This window comes from Capsicum annuum, chromosome 11, assembly GCF_002878395.1.
Source record: "Capsicum annuum cultivar UCD-10X-F1 chromosome 11, UCD10Xv1.1, whole genome shotgun sequence".
NCBI lineage: Eukaryota > Viridiplantae > Streptophyta > Magnoliopsida > Solanales > Solanaceae > Capsicum > Capsicum annuum.
In genome coordinates this window covers 234,736,728-234,757,657 of record NC_061121.1, presented here as the reverse complement: position 1 = coordinate 234,757,657, position 20,930 = coordinate 234,736,728, and the positions used below count along the sequence as shown (strand labels likewise).

General features: G+C 32.7%; 1 protein-coding gene across 2 annotated transcripts; it reads right to left on the bottom strand.

The window, feature by feature from the left end:
- Nucleotides 1-9,551: 9,551 nt before the first annotated feature.
- On the bottom strand, nucleotides 9,552-19,902 carry LOC124888754. 2 transcript variants are annotated; one of them, XR_007047602.1, is made up of 6 exons: nucleotides 19,439-19,902; nucleotides 13,751-13,890; nucleotides 12,740-13,677; nucleotides 12,530-12,649; nucleotides 9,717-9,769; nucleotides 9,552-9,604 (listed from the first exon to the last, which is right to left on the bottom strand). XR_007047602.1 is itself a non-coding variant. In XM_047400047.1 (4 exons), exons 3-4 carry the CDS (start codon nucleotides 13,669-13,671, stop codon nucleotides 12,625-12,627), a joined length of 957 nt encoding a protein of 318 aa, XP_047256003.1. In that variant the 5' UTR covers nucleotides 13,672-13,677; nucleotides 13,751-13,890; nucleotides 19,439-19,902; the 3' UTR covers nucleotides 11,027-12,624. The 2 variants fall into 2 exon arrangements, 1 of the variants encoding a protein (XP_047256003.1); XM_047400047.1 differs by lacking the exons at nucleotides 9,552-9,604; nucleotides 9,717-9,769 and having other exon boundaries at nucleotides 11,027-12,649.
- Nucleotides 19,903-20,930: the final 1,028 nt, after the last annotated feature.

The following is a 20,930-nucleotide window of genomic DNA, read 5'->3' as shown; positions in this document are numbered from 1 at the left end:
AAATTCAATTGTCTGATTCAATTATCGTATTTTCCCTAATATCCGGATGTTCGGATTTATGAACCAAAAATCGACATGCTTTACTACTTTTATCATATCCTATGAATACACAGTCCACCGTTTTAGGTCCTATCTTAACCCTTTTAGGTATAGGAACTTGAACCTTCGCTAGACACCTCCACGCTTTGAAATATTTCAAGTTAGGTTTTCTTCCTTTCCATTTTTCGTAAGGAATTGATTGTGTCTTACTATGGGGAACTCTGTTGAGTATACGATTGGCCGTAAGGATAGCCTCCCCCTATAAGTTTTGCGGTAAACCAAAACTTATAAGTAAGGCATTCATCATTTCCTTCAAAGTTCAGTTTTTTCTTTTCGCAATTCCATTAGATTGAGGTGAATACGTGGCCGTAGTTTGATAGATTATTCCATTCTCTACACATATTTGTGCAAAGGGAGATTCATATTCTTCGCCCCTATCACTTCTTATCATTTTGATCTTTTTGTCTAACTGATTTTCAACTTCAGTTTTATATTGCCTAAATGCATCTATTGCTTCATCCTTACTATTTAGCAAGTAGACATAACAATATCTAGTACAATCGTCAATAAAAGTTATGAAATACTTTTTCCCACCACGAGATGGTGTTGACTTCATATCACAAATGTCAGTATGTATTAAGTCTAAGGGATTGGAATTCCTTTCAACGGACTTATAAGGATACTTTGCATACTTTGATTCCACACATGTTTGACAATTTGATTTATTGCACTCAAAGTTTGGCAAAACTTCTAAGTTAATCAGTTTTCGTAACGTTTTGTAATTAACATGGCCTAAACGTTCATGCCATAAATCATAAGACTCAAGCAAATAAGACGAATTCGAACTTTTATTCATTTCAACAGTCATTACATTCATCTTATAAAGGACCTCTGTGAGATAGCCTTTTCCTACATACATTTCTCCTTTGCTAACTATAATTTTTCCAGAAACGGTTACACATTTGAATCCGTTCTTATCTAGGAGTGAAACATAAATTAAGTTCCTACGTAACTCCGGAACATATAGCACAATGTTCAGCGTCAAGACCTTGCCAGAAGTCATCTTTAGGCAAACTTTTCCTATTTCCTCCACCTTAGCAGTAGCGGAGTTGGCCATGTAAAGTATTTCTTCTACTTGAGCTTGAGAAAATGACGAGAACAACTCTTTGTTTGCGCAGACATGGCGTGTGGAACCAAAATCCATCCACCATTCGCTTGGATTCCCCACCAAGTTGCATTCCGTGAACATAGCACATAAATCATCATATTCTTAGTTGGACTCAATCATGTTCGCTTGGTCCTTTTTCTTGCCTTTCTTCGGGGCTCGACAATCTGTGGACTTGTGACCAATTTTGCCACAATTGAAGCATTTTTCCTTGAACTTTTTCTTGGGTTGATTGCTTCCATGTTCAACTTTCTTTCTTTTCTTCGAGTTGTTTTGGCCATCTTCTACAATATGTGATCCACTCATTGTAGAATTTCCCTTTGACCTTCTTTCGGCAGCTTTATTGTCCTCTTCAATGCGAAGTCGGACGATAAGATCTTCAACGGTCATCTCCTTGCGCTTATGCTTTAAGTAGTTTTTGAAGTCTTTCCACAAAGGTGGTAGCTTCTCAACTATTGCTGCTACTTGGAAAGCATCATTCACAATTAAACCTATAAAACAGTTTATGTGAGTATTATGAACAATTTTAATTTGTTCAACTAAGGTATTTTTCAAAAATATACCTTCTGCTAGGAGATCATGTATGATGATTTGCAACTCCTGTACTTGAGAGACAACAGATTTGCTGTCAATCATTTTGAAGTCCAGGAACAGTGCAACAAGGAATTTCTTAATTCCCGCATCTTCCATTTTATATTTTCGTTCAAGTGCCCCCCCACAGTTCTTTTGATGTCTTGGTTCCACTATAGACATTATAGAGGTCATCTTGGAGACCACTCAGAATATAGTTCCTGCAAAGGAAATTCGAATGTTTCCAAGCTTCTACAATAACGAAGCGGTCCTTGTCCGAGGTTCCCTCGGGTACCTCGGGAGCGTCTTCTCTAGTGAACCGTTGTAGACATAACATGGTGAGGTAAAAGAACATCTTTTGTTGCCACCGCTTGAAGTCGATGCCAGAAAATTTTTCGAGCTTCTCCGCCGGTGCCATCGTTGGCAGAGCAATTGTGCGACTTGATGTGGCAATATTATTTGTCCCCATAGACGTTGTCGCATCCATCATTTGACTTTCAGTTGTCATTTTTCCTGTCACCACAAGACAGAAAAAATAGTATTTTTCAGAATACTATTAATAAAGTTAAATAACTTTAAATTTTTCTTCTTGTTTCTAGTTAACAATGAAGTTTTTATTGCTTCAAATCGTCAACCGAGTGAACCTTAACTTGTGATGAAGATTTTATGCCTTCTAATCACTAGTTAAATTCAAGCGGAGTAGAAAGCCTAAGCTTTAATCTCCAAAAACAAGCAATACAGATTCTGTAAAATTATTTTCTTAAGATTGTTATTTCCTGCTATGTATTTGGGTATGCAAAATCTGTATTTGTACAACACCAACTTCAAACGTAATTCAAGTCTTAAAACAAGAACACGATAAAGTTCACAAACACCCTCAACACAAGATCAAAATGACCTTTCCAAGAGATGTATTTTATTTTTCAGAAATTAGATGAAGTAGAAAGGAATAAGGCCAAGTTGTTCGAATTCACGAATTTTCCTTAAGGAAATAATTCTCCTCACTGTACCCGAGGTTGCGGAATTTTCCCTCCTAGGATAAAATGACCAACAATTCAAGTATAGCGGTACCTCAAATACTTAATTCTTCGAACGCACTCTCGGTTTGATTGATCACAAAGAGTATTTAGAAGACAAGAAGATTTATGTGTAATCTGAAATTTTTCATCCTCTAACTTTTGGAACAAAACAGGCTATTTATAGCCACAACATGCCCTTCCGAAAAGGTGGAATTGGTTCAATTTTAGAGGTGTGTCTTTTCCTGAAAATGCATGCCTGTTTATTTAAAACAGTGCAGTAATTTTCTGAAACAGTACACCTTTTCAAGAACAAGTGCACCAGTTCGAAACAGTGCATCACTTCGTTGAAGAGTTGCATCTGTTTGAACCATGTATATACTATTTCGAAAATCTGCATCTGCTCAGTCGAAACAATGAATTAATTCAGAAACAGTACAGTATTTCTTTGCACCAGTTCGAACACAACACAGTTTCATGTCGAAATAGTGCAACTGTTCACTGCATACATGCATAAATAAATGGAACGTTATTGCTTTGGATTGAATTTATTTATTTCTGTCAAATAAAATTTGTCCGAAAAGATAGATCTCATCAATCCATTGACCGAATCCGAAGCCAAGCGAGCGACGACGACGGCACGAGGCATCACCTAGTTCTTGCCTCACTATCCATATGGATTTAGTGTTCATTAATATAAACACTACAAAGTTCTCTTCTCCCACCAATGTGGGAGAATTAGTGAACTTTCTAATTTTGGGAGTACTCTTTTCAAATTGGTATCTCCTCTTCTCCACCATTTTTCTCTCCATTTTTTCCTTTCACACTTCATTCATATATTATGAACTCAACATCTAATTCATCTTATGCCCATATTAATATGAACTAGTATTTATACCCGCGCGATGCGCGATCAGTAATAAAAAATTGACATAACAAATTTTACATATATATATACATATATATATATATATATATGTGTGTGTGTGTATGTATGTGTATTTATGTGTGTGTGCATGTATATACATATGCACTATCAACCATCACCTATGTTTAATTATTGTTGATTCTTCAAACTCAAATATTCATCTGTATTGAAACTTAACCCTTAATCATGTTCACCATCTAAACTTTTTGTAGCACGGATACCAATATGCAATATTATACTAATTTTTAAGATATATATATATATTTATATAGAATACCTAATTTTATGGAAAGATTATGAATTCGCCCCATTCTTTTAATATAAATTCGCGGTTGTGAACATGAAATACATGATAAAGTTTAATCAAAGCACTTCAATATGCATTATATAATAGGATAGAATTTATGGTTAATATATGTGCAACAATCCTAACTACATTATAGTAGAGCCCTTCAATAAAGTGGTGGTGTCAATTTTTTCACTGAGGAGGTTCAAAAGTATATATACGAATTAGTCGAAGGAGATTAAATATCTACTATATATGCAAAAAATATATTTAACAATGTAAAAATAGTATAAAAATAATATAATTTTCCGTCAGTGTGATGCAATGATCAAGAAAATCTATAAAATGCTTCCATCCACAAATACACGATCACGATCATCATTAGCACTTGGCAAGTGCTGTTTTCATCTGTCTAATGGCCAATATTTATCATTTCAAAAACCACAATATTAATGAGAAGTTTAGGAGCAATTTAGAAAAGCGAATAAATATCAATTAATACAATAAACTGAAATTAAGAAAAATGCCAAAAATAGTATTATTTTATCTTTATTCCATATTGAAAGAAAAATATTACCAAGGGAAGTATTATTACATCTAGAATGCCAATAAATTAAATCAAGATAAAATGAGAGAACTGAACAAAATGATATGATCTAAAATAGCTTCAAGATCAATATAACAGAAATGTTAGTGAGGTATAAATGCTGGCATCAAGCTAATACTTGGACAAAATAGCTATATTTAATATTTAAAATCCAAATTCAAAAGACATACAATATATATTGAACTTTTACCACAAAATCAAAGAATTTAAGCAATTATGATTTCATTTGACACATCTCACCACTAACTACGAAAAACTTCGAAAGCAGCATAACTATCCTTCTGATAGGTAAACAAAAATCCCAAGAAAAATTATTCATCTAAAATTAATTTAAGAAATGCCTAATATGGCCTCTATTTTATATATATATATATATATATATATACACACACACACACTAGTTTAGAGTACGTGCTTTGCACGTGTATCTTATGTCAATTAATAAAATTATACATATTTTTTTTCATATTTTACCATATAAACTATACATCAATTAATATGGTTAAGGACTTTCAGAAATAAGGTGTAGTAATTGATGTAAAATTTAAAGGATAATTTTCTTATGAATGCCACAACAACAACATGTTCAATGAAAATGGAATTCGAAAAAATAAAGTGTACACAAACATTATCCCCACATCAAAGGTATAGAAAGGTTACTTCCAATAGACCCTAACACTCTAAATAGTAAGATAAATTATCTAATTGACCTTCTATCCTAATTCGTGTCCACCATAATCTCTTATCTAATTAATTCGTGTCTACTCTAATCTCTTATCTAAGTTGAATCTACATCATATCCACTTCATATACTATATAGCCAATTTAGCTATCGCTCTATGGAACTTGATTTTAAAGTTTGATAGCATCTTAAATAGAGCAAATACAAGCATCCTTAACAAAGACGCACACTATCCTAGGAGAATTGTATCATTGGGAATTATGTTGACTAAATTACTACTATTAATAAGAGTGAAGAGGCGAGCAACTCTTCGTCGAGTGAAGAGGCAAGCAACTCTTCGTCAAAATACCTAGTTTTCACTTGCTTCAGCTGCTCCGTAATTTTATTATATTATTCTTAATTAATTATTTTAAGTCATTTATATATGATAAAATTAATAATACTTAATTAAAAAATACTATTATTAATAAGAGTGAAGAAGCAGACAGCTCTTCGTCAGCATGCTTGCTTCTTCACCTAATTTAGCTGCTCCATGATTTTATTATATTATCCCTAATTAATTATTTTAAGTCATTTATATATAAGAAAATTAATAATACTTAATTAAAAAAAGATAAAATAAAAATTTATGACATGTCTGTTTCAGCTGCTTTAATCATAGTTTTATTATATCACCTCAAATTAATTATTATAAATTATTTAAGTATTAAAAAATTAATAATATTTAATAAATAATAAAATAGGTATAAATGATAAATTAATTCTTGATATTTTAAATTAATAGGACATATTATATGAGACTCATTTAGATAAATTCACAAGTATGTTTGCTTCATGATTTTACTATATTATCCCTAATTAATTATTGTAAGACATTTACATATAAGAAAATTAATAATATTTAATAAAAAGAGGTAAAATAGACATTTATGACATGTCTACTTCAGCTGCTTCAACCGCAATTTTACTATGTCACCCTTAATTAATTATTATAAGTCATTTAGGTATTAAAAATTTAGTAATATTTAATAAAAATAAAATTGACATAAAATGATAAATTAATTCTTGATGTTTTAAATTAGCATGACATCTTATATGAGACTCATTTAAATTTTTTCCACAAATATTTTCTTGTAGTCATTCTGCTATATCACTTCCAATTAGATATTATTAGTCATTTAGGATATATCCATTTTGTTGCTTCAATCATAAAATTTGGTGGACTCTCGAATTTATTTCAATGCTACTTAAATTGGAATATAAGAAAAAGTATTATATATCATAATAATAAAAAATTTAAATTATTTTAAGAATATAATTGATTATCAATGCCACAAAAGTTTGGATAAGGAGAGTAACATATTTTATTTGAAAATTACATAAAAAAAATATTATAAATTACAATAGCTAGCAATTTAAAATATTTTAAAACATATAATCTGATTGATTATCTAAGCTATATTTGTGTCACATAAATTCGGGATAGTTTTGGCATTTTATAATTTGCATGTTTTATTGTTTTAATTTAGTAATTTGTTGATCCGAATGATGTTTTCGATTTTAACATGTTTTGAAAATTTAGTACTTTATTTATTTTAATTTATTTACTTTATTTTTGTAAAATATTAAATATTAAAAAATTATGAAAAAAAATTAATTATAAGTCATAACTATTAACATCTTATAATATTTTAAAAACATATATGATTGACTTTTGAAATTCTAATAATATCACATAAGTTGCGATAAAGCAAGTAACATAAGTTATTTGAAATTACATTAAAAGATACTAAAATCACAAAGATTAACAACTTAAAATATTTTAAAAAATATATTAGTAAAAAAAATTTGATTGACGCACTAAATTCTAAAATTGGGACAAAGCGAGCAACATAAATCATTAAATTACATAAAAGATACTATAAATCACAATGATTAGCAACTTAAATTATTTAAAAATTTATATTAATAAAAAATTGATGGACATTGCAAATGCTATTTGTGGTACATAAATTGAGATATCGTAAATAACATATGTTGGGCCCATGCTGGCACGGGCTTCGGTATCTAGTCTAAATAGAGAAACGACAACATTAATAATAGTAATTGATTAAAAGTGGAACGTGTGTTACAGGTTTATTTCAAATTCTTTAAAATAAAATATGAATTCTCGAAGACTAATATTTGCTTGATAATGAAATCACACCATAATCAAATACCATTATATATCTCAAACATACAAATCTGTTATAATAGTATCGAGAAATAGAATATAATAACATCATAAAATGAAATGGTACTTCTGTATGCTCTTTTCACCCTACGAAGAACAAAATATAGAAAGTTTATTTACAGATTTATATTCGTAAATAAGTGTTTAGAGACAAACCACAATAATTTCTCGAGCTCTGTCTATATTACCACATAGAGGCAGGTCAAATTTGAAAATTGCAAGTTCTTATTATTCCAAGCCAAATGGATTTGATCAACAACAACTCGGGTAACTCCCGATTTCTTAATCGTCACCTACTTTTGAATCCTTTCAGCCTCATCCCTCAATCTCTCAAGCAGCATTACATCAAGATTCAAATCAGCAACCGTAAGAACTTTATCCTTCTTCATCCTCCTATACACGATTCTCTTAACTCAGAGTTCTAGTGGAAACAAAAAAATAAAAACTTAAATGAGATTATAATTTTTGCCGGACTTACTTACCTATTTGAAGGAATATTTAACTTTTAAAAGACATAAAAGTTGTTCTATTTTTAAAAATATTTTAATCGATCAATATTTATATTCGTGTTTTTATATAAAAGAAAAAAAACTCTATTATTGTGTAAAATATCCCACGTGAACAAAACTGCAATTGGAATTGAAAATCCCAAATAAACTAATCCTAATTACGTAATATCTACAAATTATTATAATGTACTCTTTCACATAGTAGTATTATTTATTCCAGTAGTACTATCTGCTAAACATAAGGAGCTACTTTGTGGATCTTTTTCCTGCAAATATATATTTAAAAATTATAGATATATCACACTTGATAGAAAAAATATGTCAAAGATATAAAATAAAGTTTGATTAAATAAGCATTGACTAGTTGAAATTTTATGATAGCAGTCAATATAATGAAATCCTCCTTGGCTTGTTGTCAAGGCTCTCATTATATTATGCGCTCGCCGATTAAGGTGGCTTACGTATTATATTATAGTGTTGTAAATAATGAATTCCCAAGCTCAATTGAATATCTTAGAAAAAGCACTAACATACAATGCACTTCCACCGTATTTTTGAATGGGAAAAAAAAATAAAAAATACGACAAAAACCATAAAAAGAAAAAAAAATATTAATAGTCATTTAATTTCTTTACATATTTTTATTTTATCAGGATTCTTCCCGTGTATTTTAAGAGTCCCTTTCCCATATATTTTAGGACTCATATATTATAAAAATAATTAAATAATAATTGAAGAAAATTAGTGAAAAGACGATTTTGTCTATTATGAAGTTTTTTTAATGAAGGGCAAAAAGTTCAAACAACATTTTCAAGAACTTCACACTTTTAATATTAATATATTATAGAATATATATTCTAGTTTAGGTGTACGCACTTGCGCGTGTACCTCACTTTAATAAATTCAAACACTACACTAAATAGGATATTTATTTAAATAATAAAAATGAATATGATAATTAAATTTAATATCTTTTGAGTATATAAAGATTGGAGAATTTATTTATTAAACCTAACTTTTACCAAAAATATTTTTAATCATCCGACACTCATCTACCACCTGTAAACAATAACAAAATAATATGATAATAGAGATATCAAAATAATACATTTAAACCTAATCTTTACAGAAAAAATTCCTCAAAGCCGACCAACATTTATCTATCACCTGTAAACTACAACAAAATAATACGATAAAAGTGATATCAAAACAATACAATTAAACTTAAATTTTGCACACAAAAATTTCTCAAAGCCGATCGAGATTCATCTACGAATTGTAGATTACCACAAAATAACAAACTAATACAGATAACGTTACACTAAATAGGATATTTGTTTCAATAATAAAGATGAACATAATAATTAAATTCAATATTTTTTGGAGAATTTATTTAATTAAACCTAACCTTTACCAAAAAAAATTGTCAAAAGCAATCAACATTCATCTACGAACTGTAAACTGAAACAAAACAATACGATGATAGAGACATCAAAACAATATAATTAAATCTAACCTTTACACAAAAATTTCCTCAAAGCCGTCTGACACTCATCTACCACCTGTAAACTGTAACAAAATAATATGATAATAGAGATATCAAAATACTACAACTAAACTTAACCTTTACACAAAAAAATTATCAAAACAAAGATTTAAGTACAATACAATTAAATCCAACCTTTATCGACCGACATTCATCGACCACTTGTAAATTCATCTACGATCTGTAAACTACAACCAAATAATACAATAGTGATCGCACCAGTAAACTACAATAAAATAATACAATAATGATCACAAAAGTTCAGTTTTGAAGAAAATAATTCTTGTCTGAGCAAAATTTTAACCCTAAAAAATGACTTGAATGAAAACAAAGAAGATTTATATATACACACGTTAAATTCTATTATGTTGTCAAAAATAGTGAAGAAGTTGAGGGTTAGAAAATTAAGCATCCTCCAATCTAGACATTCCACCAAATCAAGTTAGATGAGCATCAATCATATTTTTTTCAACAACTAAATCGATTTCTTCTCTAATTTAACGTGCATATTAATATTTATAGAAGTATTTCCTTAATAAAATCTTATTTTAAAAGTATTTTTTCTATATTATTTTAAAAGTATTTTTTTAATTGATCAGTTAAAAAATATATTAAATTTGATAATTTAACAAAAACAAAATACGATATTTTGGTACCCTTTTTTTCATTAATGGGGTAAGAGAGGAATTGGTTAGGAGGTTTACGTATAATGAAGTGATTATGGTGGTGTAGGTAAAAAGATTTATGGTATTTATTTGAAAGCATTAAAAAGTTGAAAAAAAAAAAAAGAAGAAGAGAAAAGACAATCTTTTTAAAATCAAAAGTTTCCATATATTTTAGGAGTATAGTTAATATAATAAATATAATTAAATAATAAATTAAAGAAAATAGTGAAAAGACAGTTTTGTCTAAAGGGGGTCTTTTAATGAAGGGTAAAAAGTTCAAACTGTTATTTCCTTTTTCAACTAAATTAATTAATTAATTAATTAATGATAATTTTAATAATTTGGATAATTAATTATTGCAATTTGAACATTTCTTTTATGTGGTAATAAAGAAAATATTTTTCTCCTAATGCCTAGAAACGTGTAAGAGTGTGATAGAAGTTCAAAAAGGTTTAGAAGGAAATAGATAAAGAAGTTCGAAACTTGACTAAAATATTATTAAATGATAATTACCTAATTTGTGTAGACTTCTACGAAATGGTTACATTAGGGTAATGACAAACTAAACAGTGTAAAACAGAATTAGATTAAAATTAAGAGAAGTTACATTCTTTTTTAAATTAAAAAAAAAAAAAAAGACACCATGGGAGAAGTTATAATCAATTTAACTTCATGAGGAGAAGTTATATTCGATTTTACAATAAAAATACTCAATCGATTATGATGTTGACTTGGATTAAGTGAAATTTTAAACCAAAGTTTTTCTTTTTTTAAAAATAGAAAAGCTAACCAACTTCTACATCTGATCTCAATGTAATTAAAATTGCAGATTTTTTATTTTTTTTTTTAAAAAAAAAGCTAACAAACTTCTATGTCGGATCTTAATCTTTAGTTCATCTTATCTAAATTAAATTAGAGAAAAGTTATCATATTATTTCAACTGAAAAATACTTCACAAAAACATCAATAATTTCATATAGATGTAAAGCTACATAACTTATCAATTTTCTTACCGGCAAAGCAAATCATATAAAATGAGAGAAGAACAATATCAAGTATTACCTATAACAATAAGTAATAGCAGGGATCCCCCATCTAATATTTTTTTTTTTGTTTTCGCCAAGGCTATCTAATATTGACAACGTAACAAATGTTGCTACTTAGAAAATAGTTGTGCATGTTTTTAAAAGCAGCCTGATAAAAGAAAACATCATTAACAATAATAGCAACAAATTTGAGTGCAAAATACGTAGAAGTTTGGTACGATTCTGAAAACTTGACAACCAAAATACAGACATAAATTTGTACAAAAAAAAAAAAACAGATATCAATCCCTATTTTACTAAAAGAAGTAAGAAGAATCAAAAAAATTTCAATCAGGATGATAAAAATGAGAAAAAACACAATCATATTTTCAGTCTCACAATGTCCTATTATTCCTTAAAATGAAAAAGAATAGAAAAATGCCTTAATCCTAAAATAAGAAACTGAAGTCTATTTAGATATAGAAATTGCTCTGCCTATATGTTGACATCAGTACGGTGAGTTACCAAAGATGTGGAAGGAATCTATAAACAATTAGTAAATCAAACACCAATGACACGATTTTTTTGCTTACAGTATTGTTTTGCATTGGCTGTGTCTAATTTGTTTGCCTCCCTTTCCACATACTCAATGCATAGTTAAGAGATATATGTAAAGGATTTTTAGAATTTTGTTGTCATTGAATTGATTATTAGTAGGAGATGGAGGCAGTTCTCACACATCGGAGAATGATTGTGTAAAATGTGAAGTAACTTTGTGACAATATAATATAATATAACTGATTTGCAGTCTTAATTCTGCCAACTTAAAATCTGACATTTGGGTCTATGAGAGGGCTGCATCCTCATCCTCATCCTCTGGTGTTAATAATATATAAATATAGATTAGTGAAATAAAGGATTATATATATTAAGAAGTAGAATAAGCAAGCAAAAGAGAGACGCGGAAATAAAGCAGCAGTAGGAGGCACTCTATATATACTTGTATTACATAAATGTATTTGTAAGTTGGAGAGTAAACTGGTTTAGTCCCAATCTAAATAGAATTGAAGCTAAAAGTCATACAGTCAAGGGAACTAAAACTATATTAAAGAAGATCTAAGTTAAGTGAGTTATTCATTGTTATCTGTTGATGTCCGAGCGTGTATACTAAATGCCCATCTAGAATCTCTGGTAACTTCTATTTATAAGAATCAGTTCATGCAAGATTTTACAAAACGTAAGTAATCTAGCTCAATACCTTGTAAAGTTTGTCGCGTTTTCCGACGCTGAACAGGTCAGTTAGAGGGATCCGCTTGGTTAGAGGGACCTGCTTGGTTCCAAGGCCGAGCTCGGTTAGAGGGACCCGCTTGATATGACCCTACAAAATGTAGATAAAAAATAATTAGAGTGAAATCATGAAACATGTTAATTCATGAGCTAAAAAAACATTTATAAAAAAAATAGATACCTTCTCTCTCGATGGAAATACAAAGCATGTATTTTGATCCAGATATCTTCCACGGATAAGATAAGTGAATTATCAATTCCCTCACGAAATTTTCTCCTTAGTGATGGCCAAAACAGTTTCAATTGGTCAGCGTGTGTGGCAGATAACAATCCCAGGCAAGTGAATGGATTGACTTCTCTATGTAACTCACTGCTCGTTATTGTTACAGGAATCCCAATGTCATCAAAGTACTGTGAATTGATGAAGCTATAAGTGGGACTATTGGTACGTAAATTGGTACGATATCTCTCAGGAACTATTATAGCTTCAAAATTATCCACCACTGTGTTAAACCAATAGTGGCCATCGTCTACAGTAACATAACGTTGTTCATCGGTCGATCCCCACATAAAATCCCACTCGGGAGGGGGAAATGGTGGTTGTACTTGAAGCCCCGTAGAAGGAGGGGGTGGTGGCAGTGGGAGTGGTCTTTGAAACCCCCTGGGACGAGAGGGCTGTGATGGTGGTGCCCTAGGGAGTTGTGGAACCACGGAGGATTGTTGTTGAGACCATGTAGCAGACATAAAAAAAAATTGTTGTTGAGACCCCATAGATGAAGGGGCAGGCTGTTGAGACCCCATAGATGAAGCAGCAGCCCTAGGGAGTTGTGGAACCACCATGGAGGATTGTTGTTGAGACCCCATAGATGAAGCAGCCAAAAGGAGGACTTGTTGCTGAAGCGTCAAAGATGAAGGAGCGGGCTGTTGAGCCATAAGGAGTAGCTGTTGTTGATGTTGTTGAAACGTCATAGATAAAGGAGCGGGCTGTTGAGACACCATAGATGAAGCAGCCCGCCATAGGGGGCTGTTGAGGCCTTGTAGAATGAGTATGGGCAGTAGGCAGTAGGCATAGGGTTGTTGAGGCCTTACAGAATGAGTATGGACAGTAGGCATAGGGGACTGCTGAAACAATATAAAATAAGATACTAGTTTTGATAAATAAAAAATCTTAAAAATTACAACTATCTTTTACCTTCAGCAAGCATATATAATTTTGATTGTTCCAGTTTCCCCATCAGTTCAAACGAGTCCACAGTAGACTGACCCACGCTCCTTTGTTTCAGCTGCTCTATCATTTGATCAATGTTAACCTTCAGCTGCTCCATAGATAATCTAGGAAACAATGAATGATTTTAGCTACAGACAAAGAGAAAATGTTGGACGTGTGCATAAAGGGACAAATTTAAAGGAGGAATTCCGCAGGTGTTGACTGAAACACAGAAGTCGTTGACTATCCAGGGAGAGGTGTCCTCTGGATTACTCGGAATTTATAAACCTTCAGAATGGGCAATCTATATTTAGAGATGTGAGGAATTAAAGTTCAGTTAACCAGAATAACATAATTTCTCAATAAAGGATGGGAAGGGAACGGTATGGTCTGGGAGATCAGCAAATTTGAAGTCATCTACAGGTAAGATCTTGCAACACAAATTTATCCGTGTGATAAGATGGTGATCTAAAATGTATATAAGGAGCATAGCACTATGATAATTACTCCAGCAATCGTACTTTTACACTATTACTATATGGGGAATCAAAGAGCCTTTCTTTGTTATGATCTTCTAAAACGCACCTTTTATACAATTTTATCATAAATCCATTACAGTAAATCACAGCTTCACAAGTATCATCCTCTTTGGAATTGACATGCACTGGGTATTCGGATTTAGAATTCGAAATCTTGCTACCAAAGGGACTTTGGTAAATCTTGCTTCTCTGACTAGTAGCGGAGCCAAAATGTTCACAAAGATAAGAGTCAAAATATGAAGAAACTTCAAGAAAAACTACTACCTATCAATAGTGTGTTTTTCCAGCAAAGAGGGTCAATTGGCATCCCATAAACAAGGATGGCTCCCCCACTGTCTTTAACAAAGTCCATATTAACACTACCTTTTCTAGAGAATGTTAGTAGTAATAAACTCCAAAATCCATTTCGAAGTCTTAGTAGAAATAAAATCCAAAATCCATTTCGAAGTCTTAGTAGTAATAAACTCCAATCCATTTCGAAGTCCAATAGCTACAGGCTTAGGACATAAACGGCGCTTAGAGATGGAAAGAGAGCTCACATTGATCCAAACTACGCAAGAGAGATAGAAGGGAACACATATACCATTAGTTCTAACTAAGAATTGAGCTGAAAACAAAGCAAAAGAGAAGCAAAGGAATATGAAATTTAAACAGACTCCAACTCTCATCTGCAGCATCAAGAAACCTAGCACATCGGTCGAGTTTGCATCCCTAATAGTCATGTGAAGAGACTAGCCACGATATGGAAAGTAAAACCAAGCCAGGGACTACTGTGGGCTATTTAAGGGACGGACCCATTTCTCCACTTTTCTAATGGCCAAAAGCATTTCAAGGTTCATCTAAACACGATCAGCTTAGAGTCAGATGGAACATGCCTGCCAAGTGTCAACAGACAGCACGGAAGTCTATTTTTAAATCGTGAAGTTTCTAATCGACTACGGAAGCCGTTGTTTAGCATGGTTCGACTCAAAAGAATACAAGGCTGAACAACCGAAGCTTGTGATCTGGAGACCTCCTCGCTCAACATAGTATTAACTGATGCTAGAGCTCCTTAATACTAACTCTGCTTTAGTTGTGGTTTGATAAGAGTTTCACTCCAAGAATGGTTTTTTAGTCATGGGTCAGCTTCCTGCTAAATTACGAATATAGTGAAACGACTGTCCTTATCAGAGGAGAATGTTGAACAACTCACTACGAAATCAGATTCAAGATGCTTCGGTATCCGCTTTTCTAGAATCTATCGAATCAGCTTTTCGCGAGGAGGATACAATACAAGGACTCCATATGGTCAAAAGATTGTAGACTCTGCTCCAGATACACAACATTTGGAAGTGTCAGCTGCAGAATGATTTCAGAGAAAGGAAATAGAGTAGTTGATTATCTGGCCAGAGTATGGCACTATATATTTTTTAGGATGAGTGGATGATGGTGTCTAGACAAGCTTGTGTGCAGCTCGACTACCATACCTTGGGAGCAAGCACAACACAAACTTAACAAGTCCTGCAGCATTTTGCCCGAAACCTTAGATACTTTGCCTGCTAATGTGGAGGGATCTGAGATTTCTGGACTTAGATATTTAGTTCAGCCACCGAAGAGTACAAGACTAGATTATGCATTTGATGGAGATTGATATGATTGGCACTCTCTTGATTTATAATCGGCCTAGTTTACAAGGCACTACAAATGCACTGACGGAAAAGCAAGGGAGAGAGAGAAGGTGGGTTTATACAGAGTAGAAGCTATGGAGAGATGCTACTCTTACCAGTAGACCAATAACATGCTTTCCCCCAAGAATGTTAAACTGACCATGAAATAGGAAGGACAATACATAAAAATACAAGAATACAATTTATCAACTTCCTAGGATTACCCATTGAGACAAAACGATGTCTAAGTGGAACAAGCAATATTTCATATATACCCTATAGTAAGCGTCTCGGCAAATGCCTGAAGCTAAGGATGAACATTGGGGAAAATGAAACATCAACCACTGAAAGAGCAGAGCTACAAAGATAAGCATAAGAGGGTTACCCATTTAAACCTCATCTTACACGGACAAAATGATCTCATAGTGGGAAAAATAATAATTCATATATACCCAACAATAAGCATCGTAGCAGGTTTTCGAAGAAGCTAAGGATGAAAATGGGGAAAAACATTAAGCTAATGCTCAACAACAACAACAAACCCAGTGTATTCCCACCTAGTGGGGTCTTGGGGGGTAAGATGTACGCAGTCCATACCTCTACCTCTGATGAAGTAGAAAGGCTGTTTCCGATAGACCCCCGGCTCAAGGCACGAGATACCACACAAACACATAGTAAAGCACAGAAGCAGATTACATAACATAAATACGGCACCCATAAGTAATATAAAACAGAGGAAAGCAGATGAAAGCACACAGATTCGTAATAAAACATGGAACACGGAACACGGAATCATAACAGGAATAAAACTCCCACCAAGTAATTCCCTACACTAGCGACCCAAACTGGCCCTAATCCTCTGCCGAAATTCGCGCCCTCCAGACCTTCCTATCTAGGGTCATGTCCTCGGTGAGCTGTAACTGTTCCATGTCCCGCCTAATCACCTCACCCCAGTACTTCTTCGGCCTACCCCTACCCCGCCTAAAACCATCCAACGCTAGCCTCTCACACCTACGGACCGGGGCATCCATGCCCCTCCTCTTCACGTGTCCGAACCATCTCAATCGTGCTTCCCGCATCTTGCACTCCACTGAAGTCACACCAACCTTCTCTCGGATAGTCTCATTCCGAACTCTATCCCCTCTAGTCAGTCCACACATCCAGCGCAACATCCGCATTTCTGCCACCTTCATTTTTTGGATGTGGGAGTTCTTAACTGGCCAACACTCCGCTCCATACAATAAGGCCGGACGGACTACCACCCTGTAGAATTTGCTTTAAGCTTGGGCGGCACCTTCTTATCACACAGCATCCCCGACGCGAGTTTCCACTTCATCCATCCCGCCCCAATACGGTGCGAGACATCCTCGTCAATCTCACCGTTACTCTGGATCACGGACCCAAATACTTGAACTTATCCCTCTTACATACCTCCTGTGCTTCCAGCTTCACTACTACCTCATTCTCCCGCCTCACGTCATTAAACTTGCATTCCACATACTCTGTCTTGCTTCTGCTCACCCTGAACCCTTTAGACTCAAGAGTTTGCCTCCACACCTCTAATTTGTCATTCACACCCCCTCGAGTCTCATCTATCAGAACTACATCGTCTGCAAAAAGCATACACCACGGCACCTCCCCTTGAATGCGCCGCGTCAACACATCCATCACCAACGCAAACAAAAAGGGACTAAGAGTAGATCCCTGATGCAATCCTGTCAGGACAGTGAAATGCTCTGAGTCACCTCCCGCCGTCCTCACCTGGGTTTTCGCTCCATCATACATATCCTTAATTACTCTGGTATATGCCAGCAGTACTCCACTCACCTCCAAGCATCTCCAAAGCACCTCCCTGGGGACTTTGTCGTATGCCTTCTCCAGGTCGATAAACACCATGTGTAGATCCTTCTTCATCTCCCTATACTGCTCCACCAACCTCCGCACCAGGTGGATTGCCTCCGTCGTCGAGCGGCCGGGCATAGCACAAAATTTAAGGAAATAAAAAAACACATAAAAAGAAAACTAAACAACTCTTTAAGAATGATTGGAGGCATCGTATGCATTTAAATGTTCCAAACTTGTTTACTAGGCTCTCTACACCACTTCATCGACTGAAACTTGCTAATTAAATGCCCCAACAGTATGGACATGATAATGACACTAAGACAGGTTCAACTCTGTCCACATACAACTGAGACTGGAATGGATTTTTTTTTTCCTTTATCAGGATATTAGTAGACAAAGTAAGTAGTACCATCATAAAATTTTTGACGACTCCATTACTGCTAGGTCATCTCTTGGCCCAAAAAAAAAAAGGGAAAGGGAAGGATAAATTCCTACAATAGAACACTTTTTCTTCAACATCAGCTATTTTTTTGAGTGAAAATACTAGCTATTTTTTAGAGTGAAAATACTATCTTAAGCTTCAAACCATTACAGCTAGGTCATCTCTTAACACCAAAAAAATAAAAAAATAAAAGGAGAAATATCTACAGTAGATATTCAACATTAGCTTATTTTTTTAGTGAAAAATAGTATCTGTCTTGTTAAGCTTGAAACAACTCTAGGGAAGGAGAAATACAGAACACTTTTTCTTCAACAACAGCTATTTTTTAAGGGAATACTATTGTTGTTAGCCTTCGAAAAACTCCATTACCCCTAGGTCATCTCTTAATACCAAATAAACAAACCAAAAAAACAAATGGAAAGGAAGGAGAAATACCTACAACACAACACTTTTTATTCAACATCAGCTGATTTTTTGAGTGAAAAATACTATAGTGTTATTAAGCTTCAAAAAACTCCATTGCAGCTAGGTCATTTCTTAACAAAAAAAAGTAAGAAAAAGAAATACCTACCATAAAACATTTTGTATTCAACATCAGCTATTTTTTGAGTGAAAAAATATTGAATATTAGTTTTGCTAAGCTTCAAAAGACTAGATTATAGCTAGGTCAAAAAAGATAAGGGAAGGAGAAATACCTTAACTTCTGCTTTCTTTTTTTGAACTTGCTAAGAAATGTTAATGCTGCTTTGATGTTGCTTTCTATTTATATGGGGATAATAGGTTTTGAACCTCTACTAAAATTTGTCACTAGCCTATACAACAATCTCAGAAGAGCAGTGTACTATGTACTATACTATCAGACCAAGGGCCAATAGAATACAAACAAATAAAACTTTTTAATTCAAAGAAAATAGATTTTGATAAATAAAAAGCAATGACACAGATCAGATAAAGCTAATATTTCCCTAAATAGCCAAAGGAGGAGCACATATGTGCCTTAGCTGTCTAACATTATGTACAAAATACAACTTAAACAAAAAGAAAATTGAGAATTATTTTTACCCTTCGCATAGTTACTTTACTAAAATTACAGCTGCAGCTATTTAATTAAACAACAAATCTAAATCCTAATTGCAAATGAAAGCTAAATAAACATGGAAATCAAAGCTATATGGGAATCTACAAAACTAAGCTTCCATACCTGAAAGATTGAGTTATTAATCCGATAAATCGGACTCCGTCATCTTCACTGATACTCCGTTTGACAACAAACACCACCACCACCACTGGTGGTGCGGTTTGGTGTCAAACAAAGAGCATCAAAGAGGATTAGGAGACCGGTTATAACACACACACACATATATATATATATCCTCCTCTGCAAATTAAACAACACTCATCGATCTATTGATATGGGATAGGTATATGGAGGTGGTGGTGGTGCGATTTCCGGCCACCACAGACGGCGGAGGAGGAGAATTGGAGAGAACATTTTTGTTTTTGTTTTTCTTTTTTTATGATAAAATGATAACTTTCGGACCAAAGTTTTATATAGTAAGTACAGCAACTAATACTGACTGTTGGATGAGACTCTATGGACGGTTACGATTGAAAAATTGATATCTTCTAGGTCTTCTCATCCTAAACTCTCAACCACGTAATTTAATTCCTTCTATTTCTCTCTCTATATGAAGTACTAATAATTTTTCCCCTTTCTATAATGAAAAAAATAAGTAAATAAATGAGGAAAGATTACACAAAAATACACTTTAATTTATCATTTACCTAATTTTCCATCTTTATAAAATAATTATAAAAATTTAAATTAATTATATATCTTCATTGGATGTATCAAAAACTAATTATGTATCTCAACAGATTTATAATTAAAGAAAATATATCGAGAGTTAATGATGTATCTTTACAAAAGAAAAAAAAAATATATTCACTTACGTATTATGTATTTCGATACACCCAAAAATTTAAAAAAAAAATGCATTGAAAGCAAATTATTATATTCTTTAAAAGAAAAAAATATATCTTGAAAAAGGCAGAATAAATTGGATTGAAAAGTAATACCACTCCTATAGTATATCTTTAAAAGAAAAAAATATGTCTTGAAAAAGGCAGAATAAATTGGATTGGAATGTAATATCACTCCTATAGTATATCTTTAAAAGAAAAAAATATATCTTGAAAAAGGCATAATAAATTGGATTGGAAATTAATACCACTCCTAGACCCCTAATATAAAATCCGATCTTAGAAAGACTAAAAGAAAATTATGTAATTGGTTCAGATAAATTCAATTTTTATAAAAAATCAAAAACGAATAATTTTATGACTTTATTGACCTAACCAGCAAAAAAGAAATTTTTCTATTTTTTATGATATTTTTTAATTGCTAATTGAATGACATTGTAATGGGTATGAACTGACGTAAATATTTTTATTTATGGAACCTTGATTAATTTTTTATTTGTTGAAAAAGTAGTTTACACAGTAATTGAGTGTATTGAAAGCTAACTATATATCTAGACAGACCTAAATTTTCATTAATTATATAAAATATCGAAATTTTATGTAATTAAACTTTAAATTATCAAGACTTGTTTGCCTCTAAATAAATGCATAGCCCAATGGCTATTTGTGCAGGAACTCACCCAAATGACAAATCCTTTCTTCTTTACCTA